General features: G+C 34.2%; 1 protein-coding gene across 1 annotated transcript; it reads right to left on the reverse strand.

The window, feature by feature from the left end:
• Positions 1 to 4,124: 4,124 nt before the first annotated feature.
• Positions 4,125 to 12,091, reverse strand: LOC110464269 (beta-1,3-galactosyltransferase 1-like). The gene is made up of 2 exons (XM_021519383.1): positions 12,026 to 12,091; positions 4,125 to 8,986 (listed from the first exon to the last, which is right to left on the reverse strand). The coding sequence occupies exon 2, from the start codon at positions 8,967 to 8,969 to the stop codon at positions 7,791 to 7,793; it is 1,179 nt and encodes a 392-aa protein (XP_021375058.1). The 5' UTR covers positions 8,970 to 8,986; positions 12,026 to 12,091; the 3' UTR covers positions 4,125 to 7,790.
• Between the last annotated feature and the right edge of the window lie 2,094 nt (positions 12,092 to 14,185).

The following is a 14,185-nucleotide window of genomic DNA, read 5'->3' on the forward strand; positions in this document are numbered from 1 at the left end:
AAATGTGGTTACTCCAGACAAATGGTGGAAGATAGCTAAATCTATTACCAATTTTTCTAATAAGTCATCTTCTATTCCACCACTTGAATCCAACGGCCAAATAATCCATCATCCAACTGAAAAAGCAGAGCTTCTTAACAATCACTTCACTAATATTTCTACATCAACACCTGACCTTGAATTACCCCAAACAGCACAACCCAATGCCCCCTATTCACTATCAAACATTCATATCACTGAACAAGATGTTTCCGATCAAATTAATATACTCAACACTAATAAACCCCCAGGCTCTGATGGTGTTATTCCTAAAATTGTGAAAAAGCTTCATGCTTCTCTTAAATTACCTCTTATGTTATTATTCAATAAGACACTAGAGTCTGGTATAATACCTTTTAGTTGGAAACAAACAAATGTTAATGCTATTTATAAAGGAAATGGCTCATCTAATGATGTGTTAAATTACCGACCAATTTCAATTACATCATGCTTCAGTAAAATAATGGAAAATTTTTTTTTTTAAATATCTATACAACTTTTTGATTGAGAATGATATTATTACTAAGCATCAGTCTGGCTTTATACCTGGTGATTCTACTGTCAATCAGCTTTTGTTTATTTATAATGAAATTGCAAGCAATATGGATAAAGGAAAGGAGCTTCGATTTGTTTTTTGTGATATCAGTAAAGCCTTCGACAGAGTATAGCACAAAGGTCTTTTATTTAAATTGAAATTATATGGTATAAATGGAAATCTACTTTTGTGGTTTGAAAATTATCTGTCTAACAGAATGCAAAGAGTAAATACTGAAGGTTATTTTTCACAATTTAAGAATGTAAATGCAGGGGTACCTCAAGGATCTGTCCTCGGACCACTATTATTTCTTCTCTATATCAATGATATCACTACTAATGTTTCCACCAATATCAAACTTTTTGCTGATGACACTTCTCTGTATGTAATTATAGATAATAACCCAGCACAGGCCGCACAATCTCTCAACACTGATCTTACTAACATAGGTGAATGGGCAACAACTTGGGACATTAAATTCAATCCAAGTAAAACAAAATCACTCATATTTTCTAGAAAACAAGACACCCATCACATCCCACTATTTTTCCAAAATAGCCAAATCATAGACACATCATCACATCAACACTTAGGACTTACACTTCAAGATGATGCAACATGGAAACAGCACATACAGAATATATACAAAAAAGCTTACAATAGACTTAATATTCTTCGCCATGTCAAAACTAAAGTCAATAGAAAATCTTTAATTAAAATATATATGGGATTTATTAGGCCAATTTTGGAATATGCAGATATTATTTGGGATAATTGTACACAACAGGCAAAAGATATTCTTGAATCTGTACAATTAGAAGCAGCTAGGATAATAACAGGTCTTCGTTCTGGGGTATCACATGACAAACTATACAATGAACTAGGTTGGGAAACACTATCTGTAAGACGAAATAAACACAAACATGTAATGATGTACAAAATTATGCATTGGCAGACACCTCAATACTTACAAAATGTTTTAAATCCCTTTATTAATAATCAAAATGATAACCCCTACCCTCTCAGACAAACTAGGCTTTTCAACCCACCTTTATGTAGAACTAATAACTATTTTGACAGTTTTTTCCCTCAAATGTGCCGCACAATTAACATTGCAAATTCTGATCTTCTTAATTCTCCCTCTCCTGCAGCATTAAAAAAATATTTGAATAAAGATATTATTTCTGATAGTGAATCTGTTTCAATTTTCAAAACAGAAGGTAACCGAAGAGCAAGTATTATTCTATGTCGACTTCGAAACTCTTGCAGTAATTTAAATTATGATTTACACCATGACCATCTTACTAATAGTCCTGCTTGTACCTGCTCTGCTGAACATGAAACAGTATCTCATTACTTTTTGGAATGTCCTATTTTTAATAATCAAAGAACAACTTTGTTCACTTCTCTTAATAGTTATGGAAACCACAACCACATTGATAAAAACATTCTTCTCCAGGGCTGTCCTGATTGTGATGGGCTTACAAATAGAAGAATACTTGATGATGTGCATATTTTTATTGGAAAATCCCGTCGTTTTAATTTTTATATGACTTAAAGCCATGATGGTATACAAAAATATACTATATATTCTATATTTCATCCAGGAGATTCTAGTTGAGCATGACTACTGTCTATTGCGTGTACTTATCATGACATTGTAAATAATTACACTTTATATGTATTAAATGAATTTATTATTTTTAATTGTAACAGTTGTTGGTAGCAGTGACCTGTGCAATATATGCACATGGACTTTTGGTCTAAGCCTGCCAATATCTGTCTATGATAGTGTATATATATGCTGAAATAAATGTATTTGTACATGTACTTGTATGTGTGTGTAAGTGTGTGTGTGAGATGTTTCCTTCATGAGTTACTTCCCCTTAGCCTTGTGTTATTATGAATTATTTTGTGTTATTTTTTTCATTTGCAACATGTCTAAAATATTATGTCTCCTTGTTTATTCAACTTTGGCCATTTGACGGAGAGAATTTATATAGGCTTTGCCTGTTATTCAATCCAATTGATTATGACATCTTGTCAATAAAATTTATTGAAATGAATTGTGTTTACTCTAAGAAAAACAATATAGACAGATTTTCGGCTATGAAGTACAAGGCTCTGATTTTACATTGCGACAAAACATGTCGTGCATATATTACTCTAAGCGTCAAAACCAAAGACCAACAAGACAAGTGAGATCGTGGTAATGGTGAAGTGTCTGGTTAACACTATCTTTGTCGTGATGGGTGGCAACATTTTCCAGCCGACTGTAGGCCAATCAATAGAACCTCACACGAATAGGACTCCATTGAAGGACTGGTAACAGCAACTTTGCCAAGTGCTTCGATTTCATTATCAAATAAACCGACGTTGCATAATCTCTGAATAACAAGGAATGTATTGACCATGTCAATTGCATTAACCATTCTGAGATTGTAATCAAGGAAACTACTATGCTTATATTATATTTTTATATTTTTTCACGCACAAACTATGTTACAGAAAACAATATGCAGGAACTTGAATGCGCGTGATCATAATTTAGCGCTGTATCTAAAGCTTTAAAGTAAACATGATCATCAAGATAAACTATCCTTTTACCATTGTCACTATCGCGAATTATTTACCTCATTTTTACATATGTTCTATTTAAGTAGACTTACTAATTTTTTAAATAAATGCTTCTTTCTGCATATTTCTAGAAATTATTTTAAATATTGTGATATTGAGTTTTTCTGAACAAAAATATCCTGACAGGGATGGAACTCAGGATGTAATCAATGTACCTACGCATGATTTATAAAAACACATTATTAACATGAGAGACTATCCTGACAGGGATGGAACTCAGGATGTAATCAATGTACCTACGCAGGATTTATAAAAACACATCAATAACATGAGAGACTATCCTGACAGGGATGGAACTCAGGATGTAATCAATGTACCTACGCAGGATTTATAAAAACACATTATTAACATGAGAGACTATCCTGACAAGGGACCCTATTATAAGCAAACAAAACTGACATGCGTTGCTTCACCTACTATATGCAAGGGAGCATACTCCAAATCGATAAAAAAAAAAAAACATTTGAAATTCTTCTTTGCGATTTTTGTACCTGTAGTCGATAAAATTTAAGACTTAAAAACGATCTGTAATCAATGATGTAACCCTCTACAAGTACGTAAGATATTAAAGCAAATATTTGGCATATAAACACACTGTATATAATAATTTTCATCTGAATTGTAATTTATCAATAAAAGCATTCTAATTATATTTATCTCTATACACTCACCCGGTCCTTTTTTCCTTTAATTTTTTCAAAATTCTTAATAACGTATTGTTCATTTTGAGAATTTTAATTTAGATTGTTTGAAGCGCACTCAAGCAAATAAGGTAGTGTTCAGTATCAAAGTGTGATGTAGGTCATTTGAATCTTGTACAAATATCAATGGGTGCTAGGGACTGTATGCAGAATGTAAATTGAACCTGTCCTTACCATGTGCCTGTGAAGATGTTGGTCCCTGTGGTAATAGGTAAAACAAGACTTCCTCTATCTCCTTATTTATTCGTTATCAAAAATTTGCTAACTTTTAAATTCAAATTACTTTGATAAATGCACAGCAATATTGTAACTGTTTCAAAAAGGGTTTAAAGGCAATAATTTTGCATTCCAGTCTCTTTTCACTCTCATTCTCATCATTTTCCAACATTAAATATGTTGTTTTATTAGTCAAGTATACGCTTGAAAATACGTTTTAAATAGCACTACGACTAGGTTAAAATCGATTGCACAAATATTCAATTTATTTTCACCAAGTAAACACAAAAACACTTAACTTAACGGCATGTATGGATTGAACGGTGTCTTTTACTGTCATGAAGGATGTCAGTACTGACATACACATATAGACATGAGGCGCTGTATATATTAGCAGCAGGACATTTTGAATTATACCATTCAATCCAATAACAAATCAAAATGCATCTAATTCTTTTTTTTATATATATATTTTTTTTGCCAAAACATTCTTGAAAATACAATACAAAAATAGAAACGCATTGAGATGAAAAAACAGTTGAACACTTACCATGAACTTGACGACATTACATAAAATAACATCAAATAATGGCGTCAATGTAAAGCAGGATTCGTAAACACATATAGTACACTGTTTGTTCTATTAAAAAATAGATTTTTTCATTAATTAAATAAACACATTTATATATACAATGTATTGCCATTCAGAATCATTGATGAAACCCAAATGGACGAAATGCTGCAATTGTGTTGTAAATAATTAGTTCAGCCTTCTGCATCGACTTACACATTTTAAGGTGTATCCTAACTTCGAATTCCTGATGATAAATCTGTTAAGCTTTGGTATGATTGGGATAAAATACAGGTAAAACTAATAAAACGAGAAAATCAAACACAAATAGACGTTGTCGGTGACATAATATTTGTATATGATATATATATAAAAAAAAATAACTGAAATAATTATTACAGATTGCAGTCCAGAGAAAATTGTGATTAGGACTGCCTATACTAATCTATCTCGTTATTGTATGTAATAGGTACCATATTCCCTGGTTGTATTTCTTGAGCTATGTCTTCCTAAATCAACGAATACACAATCATCGTATTAGAAAAACTATATAAGAAAACACCTGTGTATCAGTTTAGTTTGTCAATGCAAAGAGACGAAATACAAAAAGAAAAAGACATCAATGAACCATAAGGCCACTACGTCCATTTAGGATATGTCAATGATACTTAACATAAACATAATGAAGATCCATGCCTTAATAATTCTCCAAGTTCCACTATGCAATATGTTTTCCATTTTCCAATTGTGTGTGGTCATCCTACACGGGAGACCTATTTATAGCAACTATTTAACAGTGAAGAAGCTTTTAACTTATTTCATGATTTCAATCAACAACAAAAACATGATTATGTAAAAGCAAATTATAGATGACTACTTCCAACTTATCTATCACAGGAACAGCGTTGTTACAGTAAGACACAAGGGAGGCTACTCGTTCCAGCCTTATATTAAATATCCAATAATGTTTAAAATATAGACACACGTATACGTATGTAGTGTTACATCAATGATCCACCATTGGAAGAAGGCACACACTTTATAAGTGGAACATGATTATATGTTTTTGTATACATATTTTGATCGATATTCAAATGAATAATTGGTGGGTTGTTTTTACAAAAATCATAAAGTTATTATTTCAATGAAATATAATGAATATTTTACTGCTGTTTTGATGCATTGTGATGACTTAATTAAAATATCAATATAAAGATAAAAAAGCTACCGGTCACAAATTTTTAAAAATAAAATATGCTTGTTTTCTTTATTTTTTACATGATGAAAATAATAAAATGAAAACGTGAAGTTGTCAACAAGCTAATCAGACCTTACTGTGTTTTCTGTACATTGTGCGACAACCGTTGTGATGTTTCTTTTTTGTCAAATCATGAAATGTGTGTCGGTCACTCAAGATCTAAGACAAAATGGACACGTGTTTTATTACTGAAATATATATTAGTCGAAAAAATATACTATCTAAACAAAAGTCAAGTTGAAAAGAAGCCTTGTTAAAACGATATCTAAGTTGAAAAGTTTCCCTCGTAGTAAAAATATGCTAGTTTAAAATACTCTGGTTTAAAAATGTTCCAGATGAAAATGAAAATCCTAGTTGAAAAAAAGATCCAATGAAGAATTTCCTATATGCAAAAATATCCAATTAAGAATTTCCTATATGCAAAAATATCCCAGATGAAAATAAAAAAAAATCGTTAAAAGATATCCCATTGTAAAAAGATCCTGCTTCAAAAACATTCCAGTTGAATATGAAAAACCTAGTTGAAAAGAGAACCCATTGAAAAAATATCCTATATGTAAAAATATCCCAGTTGTAATTGAAAAACCTAGTTGAAAAATGATCCCACTGAAAAAATATCTTATATGCAAAAAAATATCCCATCGAAATTGAAAAACTTGTTGAAAAATGATCCCATTAAAAAAAATATCCTACCTTGAACCAAAAAAGTATATAGTTGTAATTATCATCTTGATGAAACCTGTTAATATGCTTCGTGTATTTTTAAAACGAAGTATTTACTATACAACTACAGTTTTACATTCCGAAACATGCACAACATATGATATTTTGTTTTTGTATCATACTATTTCGGACATTTGAAATGTACACAAAAAAGGACTACTCAATACCATTTTTGAAAAAAGTCTAATTACAATTGTTATGCTGTCTAGTTGAAGCTGTCATTTAGCATAGTACTATACACATATTATACTCTTGACTATAACCAGGATATTGACATAAAACAATCAGCTGACATGCTTGAAAAGAAAGTCAAAAATGTAATGACAGCACTCGCTAAATTATTGCCCAGAAGCTTTTTAAAACTATCATTCATATTAATACTTCCTTGAGTTGATAACGTCAGAAGGAATAGCATTACGCTTCTCTAGTCTGGTTGCCTCTTAAAATCAATTAAGATAGAAACACTCAATCGATGTTTTTAAGGATAACACTAGAAAACCATTATAACTATTTCCTAATAGTATTTTAAAACTAAGTGCAATCGAGATAGTCTTGTGTCTATAAGTATTGAGTATAGTCTTCTCTGTTGATGCAGTAGCATCTATTTTTTTATTTTAAATTATTTGGACAATCAAACTATTTGTCCTAAGAAAAACATCCCATAATAGCATAACACAAGAAGCACAGGTCATAAGTTGTTGTTTCTATGTCATCTTAAAATGATTTAAAATTCCTTTGACTTGTAACATTTGTGACAGCACTGTAATTTGACTTGTAAATATTAGTTTTACCTCTATGTCAATATAACATAATGTATTTCATGAGTCACAGTAAAGTATTGCGGAATAAAGTCCTTATTGGTACCTAGTTACAATTATGTTAATAAGAACTGTAGAATAAACCGTCCATACTCTCTAAATCGCCCTTACTTTTTAAACCATTATACTCTCTAAACCGAATACACTCTTATAATAATACATTCTCTCTAAACCGCCTTTCTACACAAAATGCCGTAAAGCCCTAGAAATGACGCCATCATACGTATTCTCTTTTACAATTGTCTCCTGGCTCGCATCTCACCAACATTTATGTTACATTATGTCAGCAATATTATGCATTCTTCTTACACTTTCCAAACCACATTTTCTTCATCATATCAGGAGGAACCTGATGTGAAGTCATCATAGAATTTCCCTGGTAGATACATGGGTCAGCTGCAAATCTACCAGCATTAAAATTTGGGATACTCAGTAATTTGTATCCAAGTTTTTTAATGCAAATAGCAACATACACATCCTCAAGATGGAAAAATGGCACATGTTTGGACACTTCAAACACTTTTGTGGCCACGTTCATACTTGTAACGTACCCAGTTCCGGAACAAAATCCCGGATAATGAGACCCCGGAAAGCTTCTTTTAGATGCATACCATTTAGAACGATGATCGCGTATTGGTTGCGCCACCTGGTGACACGCGCCTCCCACGTGTGTCTGTAGCTTGTCTTTGTTAGTGTTTAATGTTTTTAGAATATTTGGAATGTTGACGTACATATCATCATCAGTTTTCATCACAAATTTCGCGTCCTTACATTTGGTGCTGGCCCATTTGTATGCCATCATTGTTTTGTATGTCAGATTGCTGTAAGCATCCTTGAAGTCTTCCTTGAGAATGTCCTTAAATACATCAAATTCCTCTTTTACTTTTTTATTCATGTTTGAATCAGAAGTAGCTCCAAGTAAAAAGGCGTACCGGATATTAGAATCTAGTGAGTTATTTTTAGCATACGTTAGCCATGTGTTACGTATGGTGTCCCTCTGTAGTCTGTTCTGGTGAACTGTAAATATCAGAATGACGACATCTATTTCGGGGGATTTGTCGTTACGGGCACATATTTGGTCGTTGTCTAACACGTAATTGAAGTCGTGTTTGAAACATACTTCACAGTTGTCCGGACGATCTGTCGGAGGCCTAGGTGGCGCTTCAGTTCGTTTCTTAGTTGTAGGCACTTTGCCCAAGGTAGTTACATTACCAGATCCAGGACGCCTGGTTGTCGGCCCATGATTGCTTTCGGTTTTATTCAATCTCAGTGTGTCCAACAAAAGACTAGTTCCATCCGTGTAGATGTTTTTCACAGTATCTGCAAGTACTACAGTCAGACTGAGGACTTCGTTAACGTAGTGCCAATACAGGAATGCACTACATAACATAGCAATGCACAGTCCAATAAATAGGTAGAGCAGGGTTTTGTTGGTACATGTCCGACCGCTTGCCCTTTCCGGCCTCTTCATGTCAGCAATTAGGTTAACTGAAACATAAGAATTTGATAATTTTCAGGTCGATTTGATAGCAAAAAATATTGTATAAGAATAAACACATGAATTGATCGCAAGACTGTTTCTATATATTCTTAGACCGATTGTTTCCAGCTGCGCTCAGACATATTATGAACATATATGGCGAGATGTCAACAAACAGAACGGGTTGAAGTTTATACACCTGTGACCATATTAACATACTCAAACATCCTTATAGCTTGTAGTGTACACCTGTGACCAAATTACCATACTCAAACATCCTGTCAATGACATTACATCAGCTTACAGACCTGGTCAGACAATCCAACGGTAATCTAGTATAAATCCATACAACACACAGGCGTGTACAGTAATCACGCTAATATTCAGGACGTCCTTGATGTTCTCTAGTTCAGGTACCCGCTCAGGGTTCTACTGCTAACAGCAGTAACAACAATACCCTGTGTAAATGAATGCTTGCCGTTTATGTTAATACGAGACAGGAATAAAGCAATCACATTTACCCTACCCTCCAACGTACCACGCTAACAGGTTAAAATCAATAAGGAAAACCTTCCCGGTACGACCGCGGGCAGTGTTGCGTGATGATAGTCTGCAGGATCAAGTGCCCTTTTGCTATGTCAGCTTAATCGACCAAGACACACGTTAATCTCTGATATTTTCATTATGATTCTTTTTTTAAATCAAAACTAATTCATTTCGAGTGACATAATCACCACTAATAGGAAATAGTATCACAAACCTAAATATTTTGCGATTGGTTTTTTAAATCTATTGTGACTCGAGTTGCCCGGTTAATGGCAAATAAAGCTGGACACGCTTGTGTCGTGGTGTCTAATATATATCATGTTATCACGATAAGCATGTTTGTAAAATGTCTAAAACATTACGGGTGGTCGGGTTACACGTCACTCTTACACAAAACAAGAAAGCAGTTGACTTGATCTTCCCTCGTTCATTTAAAGATTATTTGAAGATGAATAAATTTATGTTTTCTTTAATATTCCTTTCATAAAATACTCGTTTAGAAATGGGTAATTGACACTTAACATAAAAAATGCATTGTACGGCAAATTGAATAGACAATTTCTGTACTTGCTGTTTCTGTAACGATAAAACAAAGATTTCTTTGCATAGAAAATCAAACCGTACTTACAACGGGGGGCCATAATAACCGTAGGCCTTTTTATATAATTTCTAGTCAGGTGAAGAAAATATTTTAAATAACCTCTGTAAACCTACATTAATGATTGAACTATTAATGAATATTATTACAATGAAGTAAACAACGAAGGACTGATAGAACATGGAATTCCATTTGGGAAATGTCATATCAATAACAGGTTCTTTTGTAGCCATTTATACGTAAGGTAAAAGGGAAGAATCCGAACAAGACCCCAAGATCATGAAACGAACTTAAGTCTTAAACTGTCTTAAGTTTTGACTTAACCAATCACAAATGACGTGATCAACGATGACGTCTAACGTGATCAGTTAAGCGAAAACTTAAGTCTAAGATTGTTTCACGATCCCTGGGCCTTGACACACAAGGGCTCAGAAAATCCTTCAAAATTATAACGTGAAAATTTTCGTTAACGTCTCGTTAACTCATTCACCCCTACATATTTAAACTGGACTAGCCCGGTCTTTGATTCCGTAATGTTCTAAAGGGACTTAAGGGGTGAATGAGTAAAAATGAACAGACTACTTGTATGTACGACTGTGCCCTGTACACTTAAAACATAGTTTATCATAGAATAAAGAAAGCGTTGTGTCTACTGTAAGTGGGATGTTGTGTTTTGTGAAAGCACGTGTTGTAAGCCATACAATCTAAATAGAACCTCTGCTTCTCCCATAACCTCAATATCTTGTGAACACACAACATCCTACAACCCTGTGAACTGGTAGGTTTGTGATTCTATATAAGGTTTCCCCGACACAACGAGACTGTATCTATAGGTGTTCGCAAAAGTATGCCGTTTACCTCAACTATTGGGAAAAGTGGCTCTATGGCTTCGAAAAACTCCCAAAGAATAAAATGGCGTGTGATTTGGGAGGGAATGAAAATCAAGTCCACGAAAATATAATAAATTTTGTGTGCATATAGGAGGTTTCAGAAAGAAAAATTACCCATAGTTCCAACGGAACCAAGTTAGATTGGGTCGATTTTCCAACAACGAGAGCTTCATCCAATTTCGTATATTTCATCATTAGGGTTGGCAATTTTATCGAAAGTTGTTTTAATCCCCTAAAACGTGTAAATTCACTCCGAACACCTCAACTAAGGTCCAAATATAGCTGTAACAAAATTCGCAGGTCTCAGTATTGTGTATACAGTAATACGACACTACTCCTGGCCTCCTGTTACCATCCTCCTACATACCAAATATAGGGTTAATTCGACACTCCTTTAGAGTAAAACGTCACGGTAAACAAATGCATTGTGGTCCTATGCATGAACCTCTCCAACGACTATTTATTTTACAAGCTCAAATATGAATTTGACGTGGGCAGAATTTACCAGGTGTTACCACAGTAAGAACGATACATTCTCAATCATTTCATTATTATTGTAAAACACAGTTCAGAGATTTGACATAAGCCACTCCCCGCCATATGTCGACACCTACCTAGCTGCATACAAGTATTCAAACGTTCAATCCATAGACAGTACATCCTGTTATACATAGTTTGCAGGTCACAGGTAAATCGTTTATGCTCAGTACAACATAAACAATAAGCCTTAAGTTTCAATGCACTTTTGGCCTGGATATAGATGTCAGCATGTCAGCAATGATAATAAACGAACAAAGATTATTTACAAAGCGAAAAAAACCCTGCTAACTCAAATGCTAGTTTCTGAATTGGTCGCAAGTGAACCATGACGTTTGTGCCTGCCCAGATGACACACAATGAAAAGGAATTGTACACGTACATGTGCTTGTATTTCACGGCTGTCTGGGTCACAGTTGACTGATGATGGGATTATTTCGTCCTTTTGTGTTGCTAAAGTTGTAGTATTTACTTACCCACAGTGTAGGACTGACACCGGATATAGCTAGTACCGAAGCGGGCATGGAAGCTGGGCGTAGTCGAATCACGTTAATTTTCGATATTTCTTGCATTTTCTGGTAGTGTAGAGACAAATAAAGAAGCACGACAATCAAGCATAGACGTAATTCATATCTGAAACAGGAGGCATTTTAATTGTTTTGGTGTAGTTGCAAATTATTTACAAAAACAGTCTGCCTAGTACCGCTAAATTCATAACAGCAAATATTGTCTTGACTTGACACTTGCCAGTGGATTATATACATTTATATGCTTAGATGATTTCTGATAGTGATATAGTCATGATAATACATGGAGTCACTCTATATTATGCTTCTTTCTTTAGATATTGGTATAACTAATTTTGGTGAAGTGTACGGCGAATAGCAATACATTGTACGGCGAATAGGAATGTTTAAAATAACTGGTGTACGGCGAATAGTTCGTATGGTATACAGTAGTCAAGTGAGCACTTCGCCTAAATGTGATATATTTTGTTAAAGCTAAACTTAAACTAACGTTCCCCGATTACCGTAAATATCATACAGTGTAAAAATGCATGCACCTTATCGTACGTAAGTTGCATAACACCAAAGATTACAAGAAACAACAATGCACTCAATACAGTTGTACAGGTAGGTCAGATATTAAAAGGACAGGTCAAAATGATAGTTCTGTGTCTGTTTGCAGCCCTCAAAATATTAGGGTTGCAAAATATTTTTTTAAAGTACCAATTACAACACAAAGTTTCAGACCATAATTTAAAAGTGCCTATTAAAAGTTGATGAAAATAAAGTAAGAATAGACTTTGAAATCTTGAGTAGGAATGAAACAGACTTTTCCCATTGCCTGTTAAAAGTTATACATATTTAACACTTTCAGACGTCTGTATTGCCTTTACCACTTGCTGTTTACAGATAACTGTGAATAAATTGAGGATGTATCAACTATCGTGTATTTCTTTGCAAATCTAGGTATTAGAGCAGATTTTCTCTACATCACCCTTAAATTTTCTTGTGTAACCCCTCACCCTTGTATATTAACGTTGTGACAGGGAAAGAGTATGTCACCTTCTGCCTAAGTTCCAACTCTCCACGGCTATTGTCAAGGTCATAGCTAAAGTTCCAACACTCAATTGCTATTGCCAAGGTCACAGCTAAAGTTCAAACTCTCTACCGCTATTGTCAAGGTCACAGCTTAAGTTGTGTTATACATGTGAAAAATGGGTACTCTTTATCATTATTTAACTCGACATTCATTAGACTTTCGACATTCTTAACCCCTTCCCTTACGATATCATTCGAAAGTGTTACAAACCAACACCATTGGTATGTTACTCCAATGGTATAATAACATAAAAGCATAGCTAGTACAAATGCTCGTTTTAAACGTGGTTCTGTTAGTATAGCTATTCGCCGTAGTATTTAACATGCTAGTTGCCGTACACTTGAAAATGTCTCATCTACATATGCCAGTAACGTCCGTTTCATCATCGTATATATCATACTTTAATAGTTATCTCGTCTTCTTTCTTTGTAAATGATTTCGTACCGGTACTTTGTAGTCATTTTTTACCAATATCTTCAGATCGCATGAAATAGTTTACAAATCATCTGCATCACATACACCATTGTTCATTGTTTAACTGTTGTGCTCCTTTATTTGTCTCTACGCTACCAGAAAATACCAGAAATATCGGAAAAAAAGCCAGTGGCTTGTTTGATCTGCGCCTAGCGTCCATGCCCGTTTCGGTGCTAGCTATATCCGGTGTCAGTCATACACAGTGTTACTGCGGTTTCAAAAGACAAGGTGGTAGGCTCTGCTGGTAGATTTGTTAACACCCGTCGCATGGTTCATAATATACACACGTAACAAATTACCTAATTTGAACTATATCCTCTAAAATTTTGAGTTGATTAAATAAGTTTCCGCTGCTGTTTCAATAGTATTTAGAGCAATTTGTATGTGCAACTTCTTGGCCCCTGGCATCCCCGATCAGTCCTAGAAGAACGAACCAGCTGTGGGATGCAGTGTAATTCATTTTGACAAACCGTATATTATCAAAACCTAAGGTGCAATCACTTAGTTGTAGGTGGTTGTGTGGGTGTGTGGATTTGTGGGTGTGTGTGGGTGGGTAG

This window comes from Mizuhopecten yessoensis, unplaced genomic scaffold (genome assembly GCF_002113885.1).
Source record: "Mizuhopecten yessoensis strain PY_sf001 unplaced genomic scaffold, ASM211388v2 scaffold10979, whole genome shotgun sequence".
NCBI lineage: Eukaryota > Metazoa > Mollusca > Bivalvia > Pectinida > Pectinidae > Mizuhopecten > Mizuhopecten yessoensis.

Coding starts and splice junctions, on each gene's coding strand:
- LOC110464269 (XM_021519383.1), bottom strand. CDS start 8,969: ATGAAGAGGCCGGAAAGGGCAAGCGGTCGGACATGTACCAACAAAACC.